The sequence below is a fragment of the Boeremia exigua genome (assembly GCF_020726555.1).
Source record: "Boeremia exigua strain MPI-SDFR-AT-0100 chromosome Unknown C7974scaffold_2, whole genome shotgun sequence".
Classification (NCBI taxonomy): domain Eukaryota; kingdom Fungi; phylum Ascomycota; class Dothideomycetes; order Pleosporales; family Didymellaceae; genus Boeremia; species Boeremia exigua.
The window spans coordinates 921,522-946,436 of NW_025763519.1; the positions used below are offsets into that span (position 1 = coordinate 921,522).

A 24,915-nucleotide genomic window follows, 5' to 3' on the forward strand; every position below is an offset into this window, starting at 1 on the left:
TATGTACCCTTTAGCCTACGCTCGAATGTCTGCAGGGCGCGCTGATAGGACGTTGGCCCCTCCAAACGGTTAGGTGCCGCTAGCCCCGAGCCCCCGCTCGTGATCAAGCGGCTCAGCACCTCAGCGCTCGGCCAGCTGCCAGAGTCTACCAGACACGCGCGAGGAAGACTCTGAGCGACGGCTTGTGCAGAAACGCGGGGTGGACGCGACGACCTTCCCCCACAGGCTACCCCAGGAATCCGGACCGGCGCTGTTACGTACAGGGCATTTGTAGCGTCATATAAGGACGCTCGAGGGCTGCACCCGCTGGAAAGCGTACATACCCGAATCCAGTACATAGCGACATGTCTGCCTCTCCGCCGCGCCCCGGGCAGGCATCGCACACGCGCACCTACCAGGCCTGCATTCCATGTCGTCGCCGCAAGGTGCGCTGCGACCTGGGGCCTGTCGACAACCCGCACGACCCGCCGTGCGTGCGCTGCCGCCGCGAGAGCAAGGAGTGCTTCTTCTCGGCCACGCGCCGCAAGCGCAAGCAGGACGGCGAGGATGAGGCCGACGAGCTGGACGACTACGAGGTGCGCAACGCGAGGAAGCGCTCGCGTCCGGACGAAGTCGACCACCACGAGCCGGCCGCCAGCGTGTCCGCCTATGTCTCACAGCCGCTGACGCCTGGAGGCTCGGTCGGCCGCTATGAGCCGCTGCGACGCCCGACCACAGCGGCGTCCCTGGCGCCCGTCGAGCACAGCGAGGAGGACATCAAGGTCAACAACGAGTCCGTCGCCACCCTGCAGACGGGCGAGATCTACAGCGGCCACGACGCCCTGAACCTGCTGTTCGAGGCTGCTCGCAATGGCGCCATGGACCTGCACCACCGCACCACCAGCACCTCGAGCATGCAGCGCCCCAATCTGGGCAGCACGCCGGGCTCCAACTTTGCCGGCAGTCCGCAGGTGACGGCCCCGCACATCAGGAGTACCTCGCGCGCTGCTGTCGACAATGTCGACCCCGCCATCACGCAGCCATTGCCGCCTCCGCAGCCGCAGCCGCAGCCGCCCGTGCTGCCAGACCCACCGAACGAGGCTGCCTTCAACGACGCCCTTCAAGCATGGTCGAGGTTCCGCTTCGTGCGCGCGGGCTGGCTGACGGCGAAGGAGGCCATTGCTTACATTGATTACTTCTATGCCTACCTGTCCCCTCTGACGCCCATCGTTGTGCCCGACTACCGCGACCACGCCTACCACGGCAAGCTGCTGAAAGAGGAGCCCATGCTTGTCATCACCCTGCTCACCATCGCCTCGCGATACTCACAGCCTAGCGGCCACACCAACGCCGGCGCAGCCTCACGTGCATATCTGATCCATGAGAAGCTGTGGAAGTATCTGCAGGGCATGATTGACCGTATGATATTTGGCCAGGAGCAGTTTGGTGGTGGCTTCTGCGGCGCAGGACAGCAGCCGGGATCTGATGTAAACCCTCTGTCCCGCAAGGGCCTTCGGACGCTGGGCACAGTCGAGAGTCTGATGCTACTGACCGAATGGCATCCGCGCGCCCTGCACTTTCCGCCCGGTGATGACGACGACGAGCTGGTTCTCCCAGACGATCTCGACCATGAAAAGGGGCCTAAAGCTGATATGTACAAGGGAGTGGGCGACAAACGCATAGACAGCTGGCTGGAACCCTGCTGGCGAAGTGACCGTATGTGTTGGATGCTCCTCGGTAATGCCATGACGCTCGGTTTCGAGATTGGAGTGTTCGACGAGACGAGCGAGACGGAGTTTGAGCAGGCAAATCACCACCTGTCTCATGCGACAGTGAAGTCGTATTTTCGACGGAAAAACCACCTCAAGAACTTGTTGATCATATACGTTACCCAGACCAGCGGCCGACTGGGTCTGACCTCCATGTTGCCTAAGATTGACAAGCGCGATGAGAACTTCGTCAGCGGCCCGACACCGAATGAACTATACCAGCAACGTGTGAGCGGCATCAAGGCACCGCCCATGCAGTTCGGCACGCGCCCCAGTGCGGGGCAGGATGGACAGCGACTACCACTCGAATCTGTAGCACACCAGGAGCGGCACGCCGTGCAAGATCTCGTTCTCGACTTCTGGACGCGCATAGCAAAGGTGATGGAGATGGGCAACCTCAAGCTGTTCTCGAATCGTCGAAAGACGCGAGAGCTGCTCAAGTCAGGGCAGTACGAGGATATGCTTAAGTTCTTCCAAGGGCCATTGATGGAGTGGAAGACATGCTTCGACCGCGCTCCACAAGGTAATTCTTTCTGATCCTTCTCCACCATCGCAGCACTAACAATACTCAGTCCCTACCCAACTCCGCCATGTACTCATAATAGAATTCGAATACACCCGCGTGTATCTCAACTCGCTCGCACTGCAAGCCGTAGTCGAGCGCTGTACACACAACACACCACTGCAGACCCACGCCAACCTGTCCACAACCCGGACTCCCACAGGCACAAATGGCAGTGCCCCCGGCCCCGGCGATGGCGGTGCGATCCCCTTCTCCACACTGACAAAGTGGTACGCCAACGATCGACACTACATCAACGAAGTCATTGACGCGTCGCGCAATGTCTTGAAAGTAGTCGTCGAGGGCTTGTACCCGGGAGACTACCTCCGACACGCGCCAGTGCGAACGTTTTTCCGGATCGTGTCAGTCGCCATTATCCTGTTGAAAACATTCGCACTAGGCGCAACCGAGGAAGATGTCGCCGTCTCGCTCGCGCTCCTCTCGGGCGCTGTCGACGCCCTGCGCACCAGCATCGTCGACGATGTGCACGTCGGCAACCGCTTCGCCGACCTTGTCGAAACCCTCACTCACCGCATCCGCTCGCGCTTCGTCCGCCTCGCTGCGAACGGCAGCTCCGCCATGTCGCGCGCCGGCTCGCGCTCCCCGCTCCAAGCACCTCTTATGCCGCCCCCTGCCCCCCTTAACCCCATCGCAGGCTCATACATGGGCTCGACCTCGCACATCTTCCCGACCAACGGCACCGGCACCGGCACCAGCGTTCCCGGCTCGCCCTCGCTCAGCGGCCGCGCAACCCCGATCTCGCAGTCGCTGTGGGGCATCTCCGCCGAGCCCTACGACCCAAACTCAAACTCCATCTCCATCATGCCCCCGCCGGGCTTCAACGCGTTCCCGCACCCCGGCACGCCCGGTGGCTCTGCCAACGGCAATGCGAACAGCACCGCCAACGGCTCGTGGTCGCAGTGGGCCAACAGCGGCGCCAGCTGGGGCGGCGCGAACAACGACCAGGACTGGCTGGCGCTGCCGCTGGATCCGCTGCTCGACCAGTGGGGCGCGGAGATCAACCAGACAGCCATGGGGCCGGATGTGGGCGGCATGGATATGCTGGACATCCTGCTGAACATGGGCGGGCCGCCCGGCAGCACATCGTAGCGTCCGCTGGCGAGGAAGGGAAAGCAGAGAGAAGGGGAGTAGTGATGGCTGGAGTGGATACTCCGAGCCTGATCTTGTGCGGTGCAATGTATTCTCGATCTCTGGGCGGTAGTTTGCGATACCCCAGCAGCTTTCGCTGTCTTTTATGCATTGACGCGTTCATCGTGTGCCTATGGAGAGGCGAGGTAGCAGTTCTTTTCTATGCCGATCTGCTGTTGTGGTCGTAGATGATACGATATCATGAATGAGTAGGGCAAAGCAAAACAACAAAAATGACATCAATGATCGAATGAACACCAAATGCTTCATTTTTGATTTCACATCGTGATTCGCCTGCGAGCTCGCTTCTTTCTGTCCATGCTCACTCGCCACGAGGTACATGTCTAGCGTGTTGTTCATGACAAAGGCATGTTTGCTTAGACGTTTCAACGACCTTCAAGGACTGAGCAACTGTATGTGCCAATATTCGGGTCATATGCGCACGACATAGGATTAGCTGCAAACATTCACGACGATGGACTTTTCAGCCATAGCATGATCAAACGGCTTACTCTAGTCTCGAATGAAATCTCACCAAGGGGTGTATGTTGTGCGCGTACCATGAGCATTCAGGCAATTATTTTCTCGTTTCTCGTTTCTCGTTTCTCGTTTCTCGTTTCTCGTTTCTCGTTTCTCGTGTCATCTCACCAGGTGCCCTCCTCTCCTACTTTCCCCATTGCAGAGTCCCACCTCTCTCGTGAAGCTAATGCACAAACCTGAAGTCCAACCTCTTCATCCCCTCGTCCTTGGTACTAACAATATAATCATCCTGCTCCTCCTTCGTCATCGCATTCCACAGCCTATCCCGCACGTTGTTGCGCCACACGTAAAACGCCTTGACGCCGAAGAACAGCGTGATGTTGACGCAGCAAATCGCGAGCAGGATCTTGTTTCCGCGGCGATACAGCGGCTGGTCGTCGTTGCGGTAGATGTTCGACGCGATGATGTTGCCCGACTGGACAAACATGTTGTAGAATGCCGCGGACACAGCGCGCGTACGTACCGAGTTCGAGTTCGCTGCGTTCCAGCCGACCAGGATCGCGTGGCAGTAGGGGTACGACAGTAGGCCGCTGAGGAGTGCGTAGCGTACCCAGGGGTTTGCGTTGGCGGGGAGGGTCACGAGCGCACACAGCCATGGGAAGATCCAAAAATTTGATAAGCTGGAGACGATGGCGCGCTCTCTAAGTTTCTTGGACACCCAGGTCAGGATGAGGAGTTGCACGGCGAAGAGGAATTGCGAGGGGATGAGCAGCATGTTGGCTTGGAAGGTGCTGAAGCCGAGCTGACGCAGGATGTAGGAGAGGTAGGTTGAAGGAGGAGAAGGCGGGATGTAGGCCATGAGGCCGATGAGGTAGAGCGGCCATTGCTCCCAGTCGGTGATGGTCTTCCACAGGAGGCGTGGGCTGACGCCGGTTCTGTTGTTCATATCGCCCTTGGATGGGTCATCGCGCAGCACGCGGTTGACGAGAATGTACTCCTCGTGTTCGCTGAACCAGCCGTTCTTACCGCGGAACCAGCTTGCAGTCTGAGTGGCTCCGGCAGGCATCAGCACGAAGGAGAAGACACCGATGACAAAAGTGAGGGTACCCTCGATCAGGAAGCTGGAGATTGTTAACTTGCGCAATGGTTATGACTTAGAGGCACTCACAGATATTGCCATCCACCCCAGCCATGTAGACCTCGCATTTGAAGAATGCCCGCGGCCAGAAGAGATCCGACGATGTTACAGAAGCTCAGTGCTGTCCAGAACCACGCCAGACGAGTTGGAAGCTCGTTGGATTTGAAGAAGTATGTGAGCCATAGAACGATATCGCTAGTTTCAAAATTAGCCCCTGCATCATATCTTGCGCAGAGAGGAATTACTCACGGAATGAACCCTCCCATCAAAAGGCCCAAGAGCGCGCGGATGGCGAAGTAGTGCGACTTGGTAGTGATTGCACATTGCGAAGCACTGACGATCGACCAGGCGCAAATAATGGTCGGAATCCATCTATAGTACCTCGATTAGCGCCACTCTATCGCTTCAAGTGGCAGGCTTACCGATCAGCTCCAACTTTCTTGCTGATCAGTCCGCTAGGCAGTTCGGCGAACAGGAACATGGCGAGGAAGATCTGGTCCCGAGTTAGTGGAAATCCGATTTGAAGGTCGGGTAGCGCACGGTTTGTCCATAATTGAAGTCGTTGGTATTCATGCCTGACTCGTCGTTAGCGCGGTCTACTCTGAACAGTTCTCGGGTACATACCAAGTTCGGGTAACATGTTGTCAGAGATGGCTCGATTGATGTTCTTGCGGTTCAGATCCAGCGACACAAACATCATCCATGCCCATAGTGTAATTCTGAAGTCAAGCTATTGTCGTGTCAGTTTTTCCCCTCTTCGTGTAGACACTACCATTACCTTGCGAACAAGCTTTTTCTCCTCTTCTGCCGTCCACGTGTATTCCGGATCGAACCGATGCCGTCCCTCATATTCCGCCTTCTCGTAAACTTCCCGCCAGTACTGCGCCGTCACGCGATCATTGAACGGGTGGTCCTCATAGGAGCCATGCGCCGGTCGCTCCTGTTTGGAGAGCTGGGAGGATCCCGAGTCCGCGCTCTGGGTAGCGGGTACCTGCTTCTGGTCGACTAAAGGCGCAGCCATAGTCGTCGAGAAACCAAGATGAGGATGTTGTTAAGTAAAACTTTGCTAACAACAGCTCGGCAGGGTCAAATGACCAGGGTCCTGGAGCGTACATCTCCGGAAGTCTTCAAGACCTTATAAACAACCGGAGATGCCCTTGAGCATTTCTTCAGCCAAGAATGGTGCAACAGTGCCTTCCACTGACAACATTTCGTTGACGCAAAGGTGTGCTGCCAAGGGCAAGCCCCAAGAGCCACGATTTTTACTGTCCTGTACCCGATAAGAATTGATCAGACGGTAATTGGCCGGAGACCGGGCTAGACGACGATTCGGGTAACAGAGAGACGCAACGTACTGGAACAAAAAGCAGGGGCCTTCGGGGCGACTTGTGAACATGCTTGGCTGCATGTCAATTGACGAGCGCACTGTTGGATTGGTACAACGGTACGATACACCTCGTGGTAAGTGCTCCCACAACCAGCCCCTTGGGTCCAAGCCGGCTCTTTGATCGGTAGTGAATGCCTCATCCATGCCGAACGCTTGAGATTACCATGGCATATGTCGTGTGCCGGCCGGAAGGGAGTCGCTTCTGCAGACCCGCAGGCCGTTGAATATGCGGAGGATCAGCATACACTGTGGACTGTTTCTTCTCGCATCTAACTATGTCAAAGGAGGCGAGCGAATCCTATGAGTCTCTCGATGGGGTAATTAGTTCGAGTTGTGCGCGATAACGATGATCCATGCAGGCACGTCAATATCTGGAGAATTGCGTCAGGCACCGCGGCTTGGTTTTAGAGAACGGAGCCGAATTGGCTGCGATGTCGCATTCAAACTTCTGCGAAAAGGAAAAGCAGCTGAAGACGCTGTTTCCACGAGTCCAGAACGTGGCAGAACGTGGTTCTGTTGCAGTGAAGGATGTCGTGAGGTTTGTACATATGTCGTCAACGGGAGCCAATCACAGCTGTCGAAAATATCATGACCGTACACGCACGGCTCAGGCTTGGTGAACGACAACGAGGGGAGTCCAGAGTATGATGAAATTGTTTGTGGGATGCGACCATGAGCAACTTGCATTGTTCAGCTGAAGGCAAACGGTGTCCGATGGAAAGAGCTCGATATGATTGCCAACCGTGACGACAACATGTGCTTTCCCTTCACCAACATCACGAGCGCCACGATAAACAGATCAATACAGTTCCAATACAATTCATTCATAGTACCGATCTACGACTTTTCCTCACTGTTGAGACCCAGATCCTCACTCCTCGACTTGCTGTTCGGGTCCAGGTACGGCTTCTCGCCCAAGCTCACAGCTCGCTGTCCAGTCCTTGGGCCCTGCCCTTTGATGTCGAATGTCGCAGTGTGATACACACTTCTGTTATCCCAAATAGCCAGATCATTTTCATTCTGCCACCTGTGGCGAACCTGCAAGTCATGGTTCTCCACGATCAACTGCACGAACCACTCCAGTGCATGCTGGCTCTCCTCCTTGGTCAGGCCATTGATCTGCTGAACGTGATGGCCAACAGCAAAGACTGACTTCCAGCCCGTCACCGGATTTGTGCGAATCACAGGGTGCTCGGCGATCAGCTCGCTGCCGACGTTCTCAGGGGCGCCGCGAGGCTTGTCGTATAAATCGAAGCCATTCTCCTTTGCAGCGAGGTTGAAACCGGGTTGCGCGTACGTGGCATTGAGGCTTTCGAAGAACTTCTGGTATGGTGGCGAGAGACGGTCGTACAGCTCGTATCCTGAGGCCCAAAGAGTGTCTGCGAACTACATCAGCCAGTTATCGCATGGGCGATCACATCGAACTCACCTCCGCCAGTCTTAGGCAACTCGGTCAGTCTCAGCAGCGCGTAGTCGCTGGGGATCTTCTCGAATGTGATGTCGCTATGCCAGCCGCCCTTCGCACTTTGCTTGCGGTCTGCGAAGTTCAGGAACTTGTTCTTGTAGATTTCCTTTGCCTGTTCCGAGCTGATGACACTGATCTCGTTATCACCGCCACCGAGGCGACGACCAGCGTTTATGACAGGGTGGATGTGCAGCCCCGATGTCTCTGGCTTGCCCGAGAGCTCACCTAGACGTTGTGCGAGTTGCTTCTGGAGATCGTTGGTCAAGTCGTCCTGCTTGCGGAAGAAGACAACACCGCGCTGCGAAACTGTACAGACCGTGAGAAATATCCTTGAGAGTGAGGTAAAATTCAACACGTACTAGTGATGGCAAGATCCCTGATCAACTCATCTGAATTTGGTGCTTCCAACCACTCCTTCAAGTTGACGTCGCTGAATTCGCGACCGATCACCGGAGTCACATCAAAGGACTTGTACTGATCGAGGACTCCTTTGAGCTTCAGAGGCTCACGTGGGTATTGCGACTGTGCTGGCGCATCAGTGCTTTTGGTGTTGAGAGTGACGGTTTCTGTGGCCATGATGGGTCAAGTTTGCAATATTCACCAAGAAGTAGAAGTCGACAGGTCTCGACACTTATTAGTATATGTACAGTCCGGGATCAACAAAGACCCGCATGTCATCGATGGGACAATATCGCAACATCACAGGGTTGAGACCCAACGTGCATGAAGAATAGTGGCGCCAAGCGATACTAATGGCTACGGCTGGACTCGTCCACATCTCGATAGGCGTTTCATTGACAATCGCATGCTGCTGTTTCGATAGAGAGCTGGTGTTGCGGGGTAGGTGTCTGCGACATGTGGGGGCATAATTGCGTGCTGTTCGGTTAAGCTCTACACGCGAGTAGTGAGCGTCAACGTACTCAATATGCCGCCTCCTTTAAATCGTGCCATATCTCGGGCAGATCACCAATTATAGCCATGAAGATGTATACTGTCCGATAACGCAAAGGGTTCGACCCAGCTACCGACTAATTACCCGCACTTCTGCAGCCGTGCGCCAGCTAGCCCTCTAGGCGCTTCCCTTAGTAATGACTCCTGAGTTCTTTGATGCATATGAACTTGTTACCAAGCTATGGTGCTCTTGATACTAATGCCCCATCCGCGGTTGGATCCATCCTGCGCAGGGTCAGTCGCATCATGCCAACGAGACTCAGGGTTACAACTCACTGCTCATATCTGCCCTCTCATCCAGAGCCTTGGACTCAAGGTCACTGCGGGCGCCGTCGCTAGATCCAGCATTGGCGTCATCAGACCAATAGGTAGCAAAGTCTTTGCACATATCCTGCACTAGACTTGTGATTAAATCGTATAGCACGGCCTTGGCCTCACGTTTGCACTCCTTCTCAAGTTTTGCCGTATGCTCCTTGCTCATATTCTGGCGCCGCAAGGTCGTGATGTCTTCAAGCACATACAGCAATTCCGCCTCAGAACATCGTGTTCTGAGAGCGGCGAGTCTATTTTGCCGCACGTAACGTGACGTGACGTCCACTGCGCCTTCCGTGGAGAAGGCGATGCAGTAACTGAGTCGCCTTTGCCATCCTGCACATTCCGTTAGCGTTGAGCAAAGTGGATGGAGTGGAACAGTACCGTCGGTGTACATCAGTGGCTTGTCCCAGGCCTCCTCACAGACGTCTACATGGACCCAGCGCTTCCTGTGCGCGGAGTATACTTCGATCCAAACGTGGTCTTCCCCATTCCATACCCATCGAACGCGAGAGCCTAGAGCGCGACACAGCAAGCCAAACGCATTCGCCCATTCACCTACACGCCCTCTCCGCGTTTGAAGAAGGGTGGCGGAATCTTGGTATCGCGGGAAGCGGACAGTATCATGAGATACCTCATTCCTGCAAGAGTAGACCTCAACCTGTTGAGCACCCTGGGATACTTCCTCTGTTGTGGGCGCGGCAAGCCCAATAGCAGTTGTAGGACCGTGGCAGACTTCACATGGAGGATTACTGACCCATGAAAAGAACGACCGTTTGAACCAGCGCATCAGAGCTCTGATGACACAGTCCTGATAGCTCCAGCAAGGCTTCAAAGTCAAATCGCTCGCTACAGCCTCAAAAGAATCAGCCTCTTTTTCCGCCTCCTCGTATAACAGTTCCAGTGGCAAGTGCTGCAGGGCTTCATCGAGAAGTTGTGGATCCTCCCATCTTATGGGTGTATTTGAAAGACTGTGAAGGAGTCTTTCAAACCGCAAAGACGCGAGATTCATTCCGTTCGGTGGTACTGGCACGAGAAAATGGCCGTATTGTTGTTCCCTGAACGGTGGAGGTCGACCATCCTTTATGCGATTTCTCCACTCTCTCAGTGCCTCTAGTCTCCCCTTCTTCATAATTGCCTGGAAGCTGACCGCTGCTGCTTTCTCGAAGGATGTGTGCGTGCGATTTTCCGATAACGTGTGTCCAGCTGCAGCTCCGTTTTGCAGTTGACCAGTCTTTGGTTCGGGTTCCGAAAGGACTTGCCAGATCCCTTCATGGATCTCACTCGTCGAACCGACGTTTTCATAGTCTCCACGTGTTTGACTGTCATGTGAGAGTTGATCTGCTTGTGACGAACCTGTTGTACTCTCTCGTGTCTCGCATCGCTGGCTGAGGAGAGGTACGAGTTTCTCGATATCTTCAAAGATTTGATAAGCTGGAACAACGCACGCAAGACCTGTCTCTGGTGCGCCTGCCACTATATGGCCATACAGCTTATTTGTCTCCCCATCATAGACCCAGGAGCCGCAGTCGCCGTCGGCAAGCGGCTGTTCGAGGGCGACATGATAGACTTCTTGATACTTGCACGCATTCGGTGTGCGCATAAAGCTCGACCCGGGCGCTATGATACCATTCAAGCAGCCTCCAGATGCTGTATAAGCAACAACTGGTGCGGAGAGTTCGTTTCCCAGGTGGTTCGGTTGCGTGCATAGTGGCAATTTGTAGTCTTCAGACGGCGACGCTGTACTTTGCCCGTGTAGTCTGATCAGAGCATAGTCAAGCTCTGGCGACGAGCCATCAAGGGACGATAGTGCAAGCTCACCCACGAATGTATGACCGTAGGGAGAACATGGGCTGTGCAACCCAAGAGATTTCGAATCTTCATCTATCTTGTCATCGATATCACTGAGTGATACGACTGACAAATCCAAGTCAAGGTCCAACTCGCATTCTAGGTCTGAAAGCGCGGAGTCAGACTTTACACTGCTGGAATCGTCCCAACTCTCATCGCTGTCCGAGAAGGCTAGATCATCGAGGTTGTTGAGGTTGGTTGTCGATGCTTCTGGCTGGCTGACAAAAGCGTGACCAGCAGTCATCACATACTTCGAGTTGTTGATATGAATGACCCCACCGCTTGTGGCTTTCCGGAATACGCCGTGGTTCTGGCCGTCAGCGACGAGTAAGAGTGAGCCGATGGTGGGCTGTTGAAGGCTGCTAAACACAGAATAAGAAGAGCCTTCCGTGGTCGAAGTGTTGCCGAAGTTCACTTCTTCGGGTCGTGACGATAGTTGTACTAGCGGCTGCTTGCAATCTGGGGCTCTCGGTAGATGTTTTAAATCCACTCCAGGATGTGCGCGAACAATGCCACTGTCTCTTATCATGTTTCTGATCGCTTTTCGATATCTTTCGCTTTCACAACAGAAGATGATCGTTGGCGCTGCGGTTCCAGGGGATGATCCGACCATATAAATCGACCAGCTGACCCACTCTGATGTAGGCTCGCTGTATGTGTCGAGGTGGAGTTTGATCGCTGGGGCTAGCAAGTCGAATATAGACCGTGCAGGTCCGATCGCCTCCCAGCAGGACTTGCCTCCGATCAATGAAAGAAAGCGTCCTATGGATGTCTGAGGGCAAGGCCATTTCGACGGAATATCCTCTGGTTCTGCTTTGATGCTGCGAGAGACTCGGCTCCTGCGGATCCTGTTCAATGATTTCATGTTCGGAAATGTGCTGAGGGACGCTACCGTCATCGACATCCAGTGTTAACAGGTGACACGATCATGACCTGGTGAAGACAGGCTCAACTTGGGCGAGCTGAGCTCTAGTAGACTCCTCTTAGGTCGAAGGCTGTGCTGGCGGCTTGAGGCTGACGATGCCCCTCAGCCTGCAGGGCTGCAAACCCATGCTGCATCTGACCAATCGCTATGCATACTCATCGACACAGCCACGAGGAACACGAGTCGATTGCAGGATGCAGGCAATGATCTGCGTGGATCTCGCACCTGTTCTCGAGATGCGACATGATCGTCGTTAGGTATAGAAAACTCCCGTCGGTCCTGCCCTTGGAGCGCGTTCTCTTGGCAAACCAATGTCGCTCACAACGTCGCTCCTCGAGCCTCCGTGTCCTAAAACAAAAAGTAGCATAATTGACGCGTTCTGGAAACCGTCCAGCATCCCAGGCCCCCTTGTTAATCCAAACATCTCCGACGTGTACTGGAAATTCTACCACAAAGAATGTGAACGCGCGCTGCACGATGGAGGCAGGCACGTCCTGGCCCGCACCCACCAAGACCTCGTCGACATTGCCACACTCATCCACGAGCAGCAATCGCGCGAACACATACGCCAGAAACTGCGCCAAAAACTGACCAGGACCCACGACAACGAAGATGAGCTCGTGAACCGCGCGATTGATCTTACAGCAACCCTGCTGCTCATGGTAGACTGCACGAACGTTGAATACGGCTTCAGTGGGAACCAGCAACTCGAATGGAAAACCGATTCTCTGACGCAATGTCTCGAGACCTATTTCGGCACCAAGCCGGAACTCGGGCATGAGGGCGTCAAGCTGCCGCGCATCTTCAACGTGGGGAACCTCGACCGCATCGCCGGCATCGAGATCGTGCCTACCGCGAACCTGCTTGACCATCTGCGCCTCGTCGATGACGATACGCAGCTCTATGTGTTCCACCACGCGGCGTTTCTCAAGAGGCAGGCAAACAGGTGGGTCCCCAGCGGCCGTTGATGGAACGCAGCTGATTGCGCAGCGCACTGCTGCCGACAGGCCTGGTCGAGGAGACGCAGCGCACGCTCGCTCTACTGTTTCCACAATCAGATCCGATGGTTCGGAAGTGGCATCGCCAGCTATCCGCAGAGTCTTGTGTCGACGACCAGTTGATGTTTTGTGGGCATTTGAAGACAGATGATCGGCAGATTGAGAAGTTTGTGTTTTGGCACGACCGGTTGGTGGTGCTGAAACAGGTTTTCGATGAGGCGACGCCGCGGAACTTATCGCAGTGGTGGTATGATCGACGGAATGGAGTGCAGTGGTATACCTTCTGGGTTGCCATAGTAGTATTGACACTGACATTGCTTTTTGGGTTCATTCAGAGCGTCGAGGGGGCGCTGCAGGTTTACGCTTCATTCAAGGGCGACAAGTGATAACACCCCTCGCACACCACCAACTGATTGGGCCTGGAAGTGTGATATACGAAGATGTTCAGGTGTGCTGGCCTCACCGATGCCGTATGCAGCCAGTTGCCGATATACATTTTCGTCAGAGCTTCATCACTGATACCCAGCAAAAGAAGGAACAAACGAAACTTAAGTTCGACACAAATGTCTTATTTCCTATTCGTACACACTAAACTTGTCTATCTACATCTACAAGGCGAGTCTCGACATAACCTCAGCAACCTTCTCCCTGATACCCTGCTTGCCATCGTACTTCTCCAGCAGATTCGCAATAGCATCCTCGGCCTTATTTCCGCTCATCTCACGAATAATCTCCTCTTCGCGCGGCAGCCCAATCCAAGCATGCGGGTATTCTGTGTAATCGGTATCAGAAAGGAGTGACAGCTTCTGGCCGTCGTCTCTGCCGATGAAGAAAGCGTGAACGTTGCGCTTCTTGATCTCGTTGAGGGTGTTGGGCTTCCAGTCGGGGCGCTCCTTTTTCCTCTGAATGAGCTTTGCGGTTACGCCCTCGACGAAGTCAGGGTGTGCCATGAATGCCGTGGCGATGTCGTGTTCCTTCTGGAATGTCTGGGCGATGGACCACTGGCGACCGATGCGCATCTGCTCGAGGGTAACGGCGACGGAGATTGGAGAGCGAGTCTCGATGGTCTCGATGGTCTTCCTGGCCCAGGTCTTCAGGGGCTCGGAGGCCTTGGTGTCGTTGGAGAGTTCGTCGAGCGAGGCGAGAATAGCCTTGATGTTGGGCTGGTCAACGTGGAAGATACGGTCGATGGCCTTGCGGAGCTCGCCGGAAATGGCAGGCTTGTCGGCGGGGAGACCAGTGCTGTATTCCTCGATTGTGGCGTTGATGATCTTGAAGCGATCCTGCAGGGGCATGTAGTCAGGGAACTGCAGTTCGGCGAGACGCGACTCAAGCTGCTGCAGGGTCGAAGAATGGATGTAGTGGGTCGCAACGCCGTGGTAGAAGGCGTCTACGCCCCTCAGCTGCTCAGAGGTTAGAGCGAGGTATGTGCCGAGCGCTCCCTCCATGCGCGGTAAGAAGAAGGATGCGCCAACGTCAGGGAAAAATCCAATGGTGGTCTCAGGCATAGCGAAGAGGGTGTTCTCGGTCGCGATCCTGAAAGGAGCGTGAATGGACAGACCAACGCCTCCGCCCATTGTGATACCGTCCATGATGGCAACGTACGGCTTCGTGTATGTTGCAATCAGATGATCCAGCTTATATTCCAGGGCAAAGTAATCCGAGCTCTCCTTCTGCCCCTTGGGGCCTCTCCGATTAGCCTTTGCCAACGCCGCAACGTCTCCACCTGCGCAGAAGGCACGCCCTGTGCCCTTGATGACAACCACGCCTGCGAGCTCTGATTTCGCCCACTCCTGCAGCCTGGGGATGATCTTGCGAACCATGGAGCCGTCTAGAGAGTTGAGCTTCTCCGGTCGGTTGAGCTGGATGCTGCGCACTCCGTAGTTGTTGGTGAAGATGACATCATCTGGGTTGTCGCTCTTTCGATGCTTGAGGAGGGTTTTTGTCGGCGTCATGGGCTCTTCGCCCGGCGGTGTGGACTCTTCGTCCAGCTCCTCGACCTCTTCGGTCGGCGTCGAGTACTACATAGCGTCAGACTTGAGAATCGTCCAGGGCAGGACTGGGCGGCTTTACCTTTCGTGTGCCGGCCATCCACGAAGGATGTGTGATCTTTGCGCGCAAAGGCATGGCGGTGACTGTATGTGTCCGCGAAGCCCAGCTCAGCGACGCGGGAGTCCGTCTTGCGAACGCGCAGAGAGACATGTGTGTGGTGGGAGCGGCTTCGTGTACTGGATGCAACTTTTTGAGCACTCAATCGCCGACAGGAACCTCGGGTATCCGCAGCACGGCGAGTGGAAGAAGGCCGGGAATAGGCGAACACGCTCAATGCACTCCGGGCGGACAGCTGGCGCAAAGGAGCAATGTGTAATATGTACAGCCACTGAGCACACACGCGATCGGATTCTGCTACACGGGAAGGTCGTCGCTATGGAGCTCGCGCGTGGAGCTGGTAACTAGCCCAATGCGGGAAGGCGCACTAAAAGTCCATCGCATTCTCAGATGACAGCCACTTCGATCCATCTCTGCCAATCGCCTCTCTTTCATTCTTCGTGACTTATTACCGGCGTCCTCGCTCTTTTAAGCACAATGTCGAGCTTCTCGAGAGTCTTCCAGCGCACTGCGCGCAGCGCCTTCCAGTACCAGCGCGGCATCAACCCCGTCCAGAATGCTCTCGGCGCGCAGGGCACCAGCAGGTGGATGAACGGCGTCAGGAACTACGCCGCCTTCACCCGTGACAAGCCTCACGTCAACGTCGGTATGCTTGCGTTCCATCTCTACTGCATATCGCCGTCTAACCAATGCAGGTACCATTGGTCACGTCGATCACGGAAAGGTACAGCGCCTCCTTTGCCCCCGAGCCCGCCGAACCCACACTGATCGCTCATAGACCACCCTCACAGCCGCCATCACCAAGCGTCAGGCCGAGAAGGGCTACGCCAAGTTCCTCGAGTACGGCGCTATCGACAAGGCGCCTGAGGAGCGCAAGCGTGGTATCACCATCTCCACCGCTCACATCGAGTACCAGACCGACAACCGCCACTATGCCCACGTCGACTGCCCCGGTCACGCCGATTACATCAAGAACATGATCACAGGTGCTGCCAACATGGACGGTGCCATCATCGTCGTCGCCGCCTCCGACGGCCAGATGCCCCAGACCCGTGAGCACCTGCTGCTCGCCCGCCAGGTCGGTGTCCAGAGGATCGTCGTCTTCGTCAACAAGGTCGATGCCGTCGACGACCCCGAGATGTTGGAGCTTGTCGAGATGGAGATGCGCGAGCTTCTCTCCAGCTACGGTTTCGAGGGCGACGACACACCCATCATCATGGGCTCTGCTCTGTGCTCTCTGGAGGGCCGCAAGCCCGAGATTGGCGAGACCAAGATCGACGAGCTCCTCGCCGCTGTCGACACCTGGATCCCTACCCCTCAGCGCGATACCGAGAAGCCTTTCCTCATGGCCGTTGAGGACGTCTTCTCCATCGCCGGTCGTGGTACTGTTGTCTCTGGACGTGTCGAGCGTGGTATCCTGAAGAGGGATCAGGAAGTCGAGCTCGTCGGTAAGGGCACTGCGCCCATCAAGACCAAGGTCACCGATATCGAGACCTTCAAGAAGTCCTGCGAGGAGTCGCGTGCCGGTGACAACTCCGGTCTCCTCCTCCGTGGTATCAAGCGTGAGGATGTCCGCCGTGGTATGGTTGTCTCGGTCCCTGGACAGGTCAAGGCACACAAGAAGTTCCTCGTCTCTATGTACGTCCTCAGCAAGGAGGAGGGTGGCCGCCACACCGGCTTTGGCGACAACTACAGGCCTCAGATGTTCATCCGAACTGCTGACGAGTCCTGCGCGCTCACATGGCCCGAGGGCACCGAGGACGTCTCCAAGCTTGTCATGCCCGGTGACAACGTCGAGATGGTCTGCGAGCTCCACCAGCCCCACGTTCTCGAGCAGGGTCAGCGCTTCAACATGCGTGAGGGTGGCCGCACTGTCGCCACTGGTCTCGTCACCCGTATCCTTGGCTAAGCATCTGGATTGATCGGAGGCGAAACGAGAGAGAAGGCATAGCGAGGGATGACAATACCCGGTGTAAGATGAAGGGAGATTCTTTGTACAATATTTGTATCTCTCCCGCTCTCCGCTTCGATGCTGTTATATCATGTACTTTAGCACGGCTCGGATTTAGAAGGGCGTTAGCATTGACGAGGTTGAAAAGAATGTAATGACATGTACAATACTACACATCTGTCCATAAGTTTGAAGTACGTGTGGATGGCCAGTAAACATTATGACAAGGTCGTGCTGCTCACATGCTCTAGCTCTAACAACCCACGACATGAACTTGAGCACATCGCATTACATCATTACCAGTACCCTACATGGTCCACTGCCCCAAAGCCCCCCAATCCACAGTCAGCCCACTCCCCTCCATCACCCCCGTTCCACCCACCATCCCCGCAAACCCCAACCCTTCATAACCATCCAACCCCGGCACCCCAAACAAATCCAACCCCATCTCGCCCTCAATCCCCAAATCCATGCTTTCATTACTCGCTGGTGTAACCTCACCCACGCCCGTATCCAGAACCTCGTCAATCACCCGCGTGAAAATCCGACTCGCCTTGCGGCACAGATTGTAATTCGCCTCGCCGGCGCGCGCCCCGCTGTTCTCCAAATGCGCCGAGGCATCCAGATGGCTAATCAACACCGCGAGCATGCGCACGATCTCCGCCTTACTAACACCAGACGGCAGCGGCACAGCAGTGCGATGTTGCACGCGCAGCGCCGTGGCGAGCACCGACGCGCTGGGTAGTCCGTACAGCAGGATGCAGTTCAGCGAGTCGCGGTGGGTGTCGTAGGTGCGGTCGCGGATGGCGCCGAGCGCGAGGGTGTGCGAGAGCAGGTCGATGCTGACGTGCAGCATGGCGGCGTTGGCGGGCAGCGGGGTGCGGTCGAGCAGTTTCTGGACCATGAATTCCGAGTACCAGTGCGTGAGGTGGATGACGACGAGCATCAGACATACGCTCGACGGGTACGACTCGTCCCAGCACGTCTTCCAGTAGCGCATGTGCGAGGGCAGGCTTTCCCAGGTGGTGCGGATGCGGGCGGAGATGTCGAGGAGGTCGTGTTCCACGCGCGAGTCGATGGTGGTGAGGGAGAAGTCGAGGATGTCTTCGCGCTGGCGCGAGGCGATGTGCCGCAGGCGGATCCAGGAGGCGCGGAGGTGCTGGCCGCGCGTGTTCCAGCCGTCGGCGTCGAGGCGGGCGATAGCAGCTTCTAGGTCGGCGGGGTCGCCTGTGATTTCGTCGTCGCGGAGATCGAGGGGCATCTTGATGTCGGTGTGCCGCTTGCTGATGCGTATGGGGCGGCCGAGGAAGGTGGAGATGGACTTGTCTTGGTTGTAGGAGGAGCAGAAGATCCGCCGGCGGGTCTCGGTGAGCCAGATGGGGATATCGGTGCATGCTGACTCTTTGTGTATCCCCAACGCGTAGATCTGCGTTGCTAGGTCGTTGATGCGTCTCCAGGAAGGCGGCCCTAGATATGATCAGCCTGGCAGCATCAGTAAGTATAGATAGCTTACCGGAGTATCCACACACCATGGTGGTGAAGAGGTAGTTTTCGTAGTACATCCACACCGTGATGTCGTTGACTGTGGCAATCAACGAGGTGATAGTGATGCACTGCGTACTTGCACTGAGCAACTCATCCACAAATCTGGCCCTCAGTCCCCGATTGCCAGGGCCACTGAAGGTATCTGGCGAGAATCCGAATGTCAGCGATCTCCCCGCCGTGGCAAGAAGAAATCCAATCATCTCCAGGCGTACATTGTCTCCAGAACAGGCTTTGCAGAGATCGCGCGGATTCGGGATGTGGCTCACACACAGCGGCTTGCTCGAGTTCTCCAGAATCTGATCGACAAGCTGGGTAGTTGGCGGCGACTTATGGAGATTGTGCTTTTCCACAAAGGGCCCCATTGCGTTGATGGCATCAATTTGGAGTTGTGCAGGAATCACACCAGCTTCGTTGCTTGCGTTGTACCACAGGATCAACTCCTGGATCAATGCGTAATGACGGAAAGTACTCAAAATGCTAGTAACCACTTCACGCCTCATAGCCTTTTTCAGGGTGTATTGATGGGTCAATTCGTGCTCTGGGGTGTCCACTGTCGTGGAAGCCTCACGTTCTTGAGGCAGTTCAGATGCGTCATCCTGGGGCAGGAGCAGTGCGTAAGAGCCAGGCCCGAGATATCCAGGGCTGTACGTGTCGACTGGGACAGCATCTGCAAGTTTCTCCTCGACTGGTGTCGCAGGGGGGAAGCCTCCATCTCTTCCCGTGCTAGGGGATTTCTGTGGTTGAATCGTCGGTCGTCTGCATGGTCAGTACTGCTTTGGTGACGGACAGCGCTCATACTTTCTCTTCAGCGGTCTTGATTCACCTGACCGCGCCTCATTCGGCGTTTCGATTGGATGCTCGTTGCGCGGTTTTGTGAGCGGTGCTGGGTGGTAGAAGCAGCGATCCTCGATACCTCTCTGACGACAGCGTTCACACTTTGGATATGCGTGGTCACACTTGGTCTTGTTCAGTCTGCATGGCTCACACGACGCCGGCTTGCCGTTGCGTCTGCTAGCATTCGCGTTCCTGACGATTGGTCAGCGTGGTGAGGTGTGAGAGATACAACGTTTACATGGTGGAGACCGCGACATGTATCCTCGCCAAGGCTGTTCAGTAAAACAAGCAACGGTATATGTCCGAGACAGCGGCATGCACGATCCATAGTCCTGATGTGCATGACTGAGGTGTAAGATTTAGGCGCGTCATAGTGTAAGCCAGCCTTCCACCAATCACGACGCGCTGGCCTGGACGCGCTACTCACTGCCCGCATTGCGCCCGCATTGGCAGATCATGCGAACCGCCTTCTATTGATGCTGCTTGATTCTGTACTGCTCTAACTCACCTCCGCGATCTGACGCACGATGCGATACACCACACCGATTCTACAACATGCCGATTCTCGAATCCGACGTCCTGAGGCCCATGGAGCCCTCGCTCAACGAGCTCCACTGGGCTGAATTTGTTCTGAGTAATGCGTCGGTCGTATACGAGAGCAATGGGAAGCCTGCCAGCCTTCTGTTGGCGTACCCAGACACCCTGCTGAAGGTACAAGGCCGTCTGGAGACACCAGCTCAGAAGCATTCATACCACCGTACGCTCGGGATATCATGCAAGCTTCACTTTCTGACATAATGTTCAGTGCTTAAGAAACCCTACAAACCTACCGAAATCGTAGTACGCAACGTCACACGCTATTGCTACGGCCAGATGACCGACGGCAGCTGCGGCTTCTGGGCGCTGGGCGAAGCAGGATGGTTCGAGATCCGGCCTGCAGCGCACTTCAAGGCTATATTCGACGACATGGTGCAAGCTGTGGAACTGCTCTACTTCGTGACCGACATCTACAACGAGCCGAGGAAGAGGGGTGGCGGACCGAGTGCCGCGTTGATCTACCAGGAAGTGAGTGGCGTGGCAGGTGTTGCGGAACGTGTACTGACGCTATGCAGTACGCTGAGGATCCCAGGTTCCCCTGTAATGATATCGTAGAGGCAGAGGGGATATTTCGCAAGCATCGCGAGTTCCTTTTGTTGTGCTTCGTGACGCGGGCACATGACATCGGATGGAGCAACACTCCGCTCTATCAGACCTTCAGACGAACATATCCTGTAGGCCATCCTCACTGAGGAGATTCAAGGTGCTAACGATGCGTAGAAAGAGTTTGAACGATGCAAGGCCCGGAGCGCAGGCCGCCCTACAGATGTCAAGACATCTCGCACGAGAACGTCGCCAGCGCCAGTCCCATCCGCGAAGGCGCAAACGAGCAGAGGCTCGGCGGTCGTGGCTAAGGCAGACGAACCGCCAAAGAAAGACGACAACTGGTGGGAAGCAGCGACGCTGTTCGCATTCATGCAGAGAGCTGTCAACCAGCGCGTGATACGAGCGGGGCGGAACAGTATCACAGTGGATCGAGTAGCCCAGCTGATCATCAGACGTTTCGAGATTGAGGATGTACAGGTCGCGCGGAACATACTTCTAGTGCACGCGCAGAGCCTCTGCTACATGATGGACCACCCCCGGCGGCGAAACATTCGCTTTTTCGCAGCAGAGCCAATCTACGGCGAGTTGAGAGCTGGACACAGCCTGCCGGCAGCCGAGCAGAGAAGAGCGGAGGGCATGGAACTGCGACCGCGAAAGCACCAAGGGCGGTTACAAGGCGAAGAAAGCGAGTCATCAGACACAGACGACGAGGAAGATGAGGAAGATGAGGAAGATGACATAACAACACCACAACACCGAGCACCCAGAAGGAGCCAAAAGGGCACACTATCCGTGCTACGCCCCAAGAGCGGGAAATCCTCCACAGGCAAAAGCGTGCAGCGCGCCGGCAAAGGAAAGACCAAACCGCCCATCCCCGTGTCAGACTCCGACTCGGCCGACGACATGCCCCTCGACACACCCACCCACGCCCTCTCCCCCGCGCCCAAACGCAAACTCTCCACCTCCTCCCCGCCCCACGCCGAAAAACGCAAACGCACACACAGCGCCTCCCCCCCGCCCTCGTCCCCCCCGCGCACCGCCTCCGCCTCCCCCGCCCCATCCGCCGCCGCAGTCCCCCTGCGCGCCCGCCCCCCCACAGCGCCCTCCACACTCCCCCTCCTCCCCGCGCTCGCGTCCACCCCGCTCCCCACATACACGCCCAACGGCCCGCGCGACTCGTGGCTGTGCGGCTTCGACGGGTGCGCGCAGCGCATCTACGGGTGCAGTAAAGAAGGGGGCCGGGCGCTGATCACGGAGCACCTTGAGGATCATAGCAAGGGGAGGGAGAAGGCGGTGGGGATTCTGTGGCGCGAGCAGGAGGCGTCGCGGTTGCCTGTTGAGTGAGTGCTTGTTTTCTCATTCTTTGTGATGTGATGTGGCTTTTGACGCTGGGTGGTGATGTGGTGAGAGAGGCTAATGGCTAACGCGCGCAGTAATCTGATCAAGCGGATTCGCGAGATGGGCGAGGCGGGGACGCCGCTGTTCCCCGCGGAGGCCAGGGCGCAGGCGCGGCCGATTGAGCGGGCGGCGTAGGAGTGCGTCGGGGAGGTGAAACGTGAAACGAATACAAGGACGAGCATGTCAGGCTATAATTTCACGACTTGGAGTAGCAAACCACCGCCTCACGGCCCACGACACCTCCGCTCTGCAGTCCACAGTGCTCCCAGCTAGCCCCCAGCGCGTCCCCGCTTCCCTCCGCCCCTGCGATCCCCCTCGACACCCCGCTTCAGACCCGCCCGCCGCACCCAGCTCTCGCGCTGCAGGCCACACGTGCTCCACCACTCGCCGCGCACGCCGTCGTCGTCGTCGTCGTCGTCGTCGTCGTCGCTCGCAGTCTGCGTCCCAGTCTCAGTTCCAGTCCTGGCGTTGGCGTTGAACTCGACGTGGTCCTCGACACTCTCAATAACACTCTCCACAACGCCGTCCGCGCCGTCCACACCGTCCGCACCATCCGCACCGTCCGCACCGTCCGCACCGTCTGCACCGCTCTCCACGCCGCTGTCCCACGCGCGCTCAATCGACTGCCGCACCGCGCCGGCGCCGACATCTGCGGCGTCCGCGTCGTTGTCGTCGGGCGGCGGGGAGGGGAAGTGCGCATACGCATGCGCATGCCCTTGCGCATGCTGCGCGGCTGGCACGCTGCGATTCGAATGTCGGTGCGGCCGCGACGCTGGGGTGTGATGTGGATTGGAGTGTGTCTGTAAGCGTGGGTGTGGGTGTGCATGTGGATGTGGATGTAGATCTGAGTATGGATGTGCGCGCGGATCGAGGTGCGAGCGCAGCTGGTGCTGGGCCAGGGCCAGGATATGCGTGTCGTCTGGGTGCGTGGCGGGCGCTGGCTGTGCGCGCGGGGGCTGCGCGGACGGCGCAGGCTCGGGGTACGGGGTGATGGTGCCTGTCAACATTGCGAGATGTTTTTGCGTGTCAACATGGTGGCGCTGCGGCGGTGAGCGGCGACGGCGAGAGGGCGACCGCTATGGTTCGCGACGGGCGGGGGCACATGCTGGTTTCACGGTAGGGCGGCGTTAGTGTGGGAGTGGTTCTGGGTAGTCGGGGACGGGGGCGCTGCGTGCGTGTGGTGTTAGCGCATTCCAGGCGGCGGCCGGTTGCGGGTGAAGTAACGTGATCACGCGTTGAGGTCATAGGCTTGGCGATGGAACTTTTCTGATTGCAGCGGGCTACACGCTGATAGTCTTGAATACACTGCGGGGCGTTAGCGCGCGCTGCTAGTAGCGATACAGAGCCATACCCAAACCCGGAGCCGCCCGTGGCCATCAGCGTGCCCGGCAGCTGCGGGTGCCAGTGGGCCTCCTTGATCTGCTCCATGTAGTGCACGAAGAGCAGCTGCGGCGGCACGTCCTGCACGCCGGCGGTGTCGCGGCTCTCCTCGTCGTCGAGCTCGACGGCCAGATCCCACAGGGTGAGGGTGTTGTCGCCGGCGCACACGGCCACGATGCTGTCGTCGGTCGGGTGCCACTCGACGGATGTGATCTGCTCCTTGTGGAAGGTGAAGTTGGCGACGGGCGCGGCCTTGGGGGCGGCGTCGAGCGGCGACGACGGCTTCCACTGGCGCAGGTCCCACACGGCCCACTCGCCGTCGTCGGCGCCAGAGGCTAATAGATGCGCGGTCTGGCGCGACCACGACAGCACGTTGACGTCGGTGTTGCTGACCTGCATGGTCACGGCGGCCTTGCGCGACTTGGAGCGGGCGTCCCAGATCTTGACGCAGCCGTCGTTGGAGGCCGAGGCGAAGACGTGCTTCTCGGACGGCGACCACTGCAGCTCCTCGACGGTGCCGCGGTGGCCGGTGAAGGGGGTGGTGTCGGTGACGAAGCCGCCGCCCTGGGTGCGGGTGGTGGTGAAGATGTTGCCGGCGACGTCGCCGGTCAGCAGGCGGCCCTCGGGGACCAGCGGCGACCAGTCGAGCGCGTAGCCCTCGGTGGCCTTGTGGGCGCGGATGGTGCACACGGGCTTGTTCTGGGCGGCGGTGATGGTGGTGCCGGGGGTGTCGAACGAGGTCAGGTGCGGGGTGACGTCGTGGATGAGCACCTGGCCCGACTCCATCATGGCGGCGGTGAGGGTGGTCGGCGGGCGCGCGGACGTGGCCTGCGGCGACTGGTGGGCGCGGACGCGGTTTGTGCAGCTGGCGAGCGGGATCGACTTGGTCTCGAGGATGGGGTCGGACGCGTCGTCGTCCTCGTCGTCCTCGTCCTCGTCCTCCTCTTCGCGCTCCATGCGCGACAGGCTGCTCATCTTCATGACCATCAGCTGGTTCTCCTTCTCGCGCCCCTGGGCGGCCTGGGTGCCGGCGACGGCGTAGAGCGTGGCGGGGTAGGTGCGGCGGTCGGCGCCCAGGCTGTCCGGCACAATGTCGCACGACAGACACGGCCACGGGGCGTCGAGGGTGTGCAGCAGCTCGTAGGTCGACAGGTCGGGCGCGAGGGTCTCGCCGGCGGACAGCTTGTGGCGGCCGGGGATGAAGGTGTCCTGGTCGACGTCCATGGCGTCTGGCGGTCAGTATGGTCTGTTGCGCCCCGAGTATCGCATAGACTCACCCTGGCGCTCCTCGGCCTCGCGCTCCTCGTCGGGCCGCCCGTCGACGCCGGCCTCGAGGATCTCGTCCTCGCTCTCGAACTCGTCCTCGAACTCGTCCTCAAAGTCCAGCCCGTCCGGTGTCGCCGCGTTCACGGCGCCGTCGGCGGGCCGGTCGCCGTTCTTGATCGCCTCGCGCGCGTCCGAATCCGCGGGTCGCTTGGCCATGGTGGGCGTTGTGTGTGCGGGTGTGCGGTGTGCGGTGTGCTGCGGCGGGCGGCTCGCATGCGGTGCGCGGCCAAAAAAAGTTCGGCGGGGTGGAGCGCGCCTAGTGT

General features: G+C 57.4%; 11 protein-coding genes across 11 annotated transcripts; 4 read left to right on the forward strand and 7 right to left on the reverse strand.

Moving 5' to 3' along the window:
• The first annotated feature begins 147 nt into the window (after window positions 1–147).
• Window positions 148–3,716, forward strand: C7974DRAFT_385190 (uncharacterized protein). The gene is made up of 2 exons (XM_046140926.1): window positions 148–2,271; window positions 2,321–3,716. Exons 1-2 carry the CDS (start codon window positions 345–347, stop codon window positions 3,418–3,420), a joined length of 3,027 nt encoding a protein of 1,008 aa, XP_046001285.1. The 5' UTR covers window positions 148–344; the 3' UTR covers window positions 3,421–3,716.
• Window positions 3,717–4,043: 327 nt separating this feature from the next.
• On the reverse strand, window positions 4,044–6,246 carry C7974DRAFT_98898 (major facilitator superfamily domain-containing protein). Its single transcript, XM_046147670.1, has 7 exons — window positions 5,856–6,246; window positions 5,702–5,807; window positions 5,618–5,652; window positions 5,500–5,570; window positions 5,327–5,449; window positions 5,108–5,272; window positions 4,044–5,060 (listed from the first exon to the last, which is right to left on the reverse strand). The coding sequence occupies exons 1-7, from the start codon at window positions 6,096–6,098 to the stop codon at window positions 4,163–4,165; spliced, it is 1,641 nt and encodes a 546-aa protein (XP_046001286.1). The 5' UTR covers window positions 6,099–6,246; the 3' UTR covers window positions 4,044–4,162.
• Window positions 6,247–7,249: 1,003 nt separating this feature from the next.
• C7974DRAFT_98924 (uncharacterized protein) lies at window positions 7,250–8,825 on the reverse strand. The gene is made up of 3 exons (XM_046147671.1): window positions 8,289–8,825; window positions 7,894–8,235; window positions 7,250–7,843 (listed from the first exon to the last, which is right to left on the reverse strand). Exons 1-3 carry the CDS (start codon window positions 8,503–8,505, stop codon window positions 7,302–7,304), a joined length of 1,101 nt encoding a protein of 366 aa, XP_046001287.1. The 5' UTR covers window positions 8,506–8,825; the 3' UTR covers window positions 7,250–7,301.
• Window positions 8,826–9,145: 320 nt separating this feature from the next.
• On the reverse strand, window positions 9,146–11,572 carry C7974DRAFT_408862 (uncharacterized protein; the record flags this gene model as incomplete). The annotated part of the gene is made up of 2 exons (XM_046143356.1): window positions 9,146–9,528; window positions 9,577–11,572. The coding sequence occupies 2 exons, from the start codon at window positions 11,570–11,572 to the stop codon at window positions 9,146–9,148; spliced, it is 2,379 nt and encodes a 792-aa protein (XP_046001288.1).
• A 707-nt stretch (window positions 11,573–12,279) lies between these two features.
• C7974DRAFT_302775 (uncharacterized protein) lies at window positions 12,280–13,352 on the forward strand (the record flags this gene model as incomplete). Its single annotated transcript, XM_046137917.1, has 2 exons — window positions 12,280–12,914; window positions 12,959–13,352. 2 exons carry the CDS (start codon window positions 12,280–12,282, stop codon window positions 13,350–13,352), a joined length of 1,029 nt encoding a protein of 342 aa, XP_046001289.1.
• A 222-nt stretch (window positions 13,353–13,574) lies between these two features.
• Window positions 13,575–15,168, reverse strand: C7974DRAFT_372254 (3-hydroxyisobutyryl-CoA hydrolase mitochondrial precursor; the record flags this gene model as incomplete). Its single annotated transcript, XM_046140058.1, has 2 exons — window positions 13,575–14,987; window positions 15,040–15,168. 2 exons carry the CDS (start codon window positions 15,166–15,168, stop codon window positions 13,575–13,577), a joined length of 1,542 nt encoding a protein of 513 aa, XP_046001290.1.
• Window positions 15,169–15,412: 244 nt separating this feature from the next.
• On the forward strand, window positions 15,413–17,283 carry C7974DRAFT_385198 (P-loop containing nucleoside triphosphate hydrolase protein). Its single transcript, XM_046140927.1, has 3 exons — window positions 15,413–15,721; window positions 15,771–15,799; window positions 15,854–17,283. The coding sequence occupies exons 1-3, from the start codon at window positions 15,553–15,555 to the stop codon at window positions 16,982–16,984; spliced, it is 1,329 nt and encodes a 442-aa protein (XP_046001291.1). The 5' UTR covers window positions 15,413–15,552; the 3' UTR covers window positions 16,985–17,283.
• Window positions 17,284–17,333: 50 nt separating this feature from the next.
• Window positions 17,334–19,367, reverse strand: C7974DRAFT_408866 (uncharacterized protein; the record flags this gene model as incomplete). The annotated part of the gene is made up of 3 exons (XM_046143357.1): window positions 17,334–18,493; window positions 18,540–19,305; window positions 19,359–19,367. 3 exons carry the CDS (start codon window positions 19,365–19,367, stop codon window positions 17,334–17,336), a joined length of 1,935 nt encoding a protein of 644 aa, XP_046001292.1.
• A 504-nt stretch (window positions 19,368–19,871) lies between these two features.
• C7974DRAFT_327439 (uncharacterized protein) lies at window positions 19,872–22,372 on the forward strand. Its single transcript, XM_046139011.1, has 5 exons — window positions 19,872–20,162; window positions 20,211–20,470; window positions 20,518–20,676; window positions 20,723–21,888; window positions 21,982–22,372. The coding sequence occupies exons 1-5, from the start codon at window positions 19,961–19,963 to the stop codon at window positions 22,079–22,081; spliced, it is 1,887 nt and encodes a 628-aa protein (XP_046001293.1). The 5' UTR covers window positions 19,872–19,960; the 3' UTR covers window positions 22,082–22,372.
• Window positions 21,975–23,089, reverse strand: C7974DRAFT_99013 (uncharacterized protein). Its single transcript, XM_046147673.1, has one exon. It carries the CDS (start codon window positions 22,951–22,953, stop codon window positions 22,216–22,218), a length of 738 nt encoding a protein of 245 aa, XP_046001294.1. The 5' UTR covers window positions 22,954–23,089; the 3' UTR covers window positions 21,975–22,215.
• On the reverse strand, window positions 22,973–24,808 carry C7974DRAFT_303497 (glutamate-rich WD repeat-containing protein-like protein 1; the record flags this gene model as incomplete). Its single annotated transcript, XM_046137947.1, has 2 exons — window positions 22,973–24,555; window positions 24,604–24,808. 2 exons carry the CDS (start codon window positions 24,806–24,808, stop codon window positions 22,973–22,975), a joined length of 1,788 nt encoding a protein of 595 aa, XP_046001295.1.
• Between the last annotated feature and the right edge of the window lie 107 nt (window positions 24,809–24,915).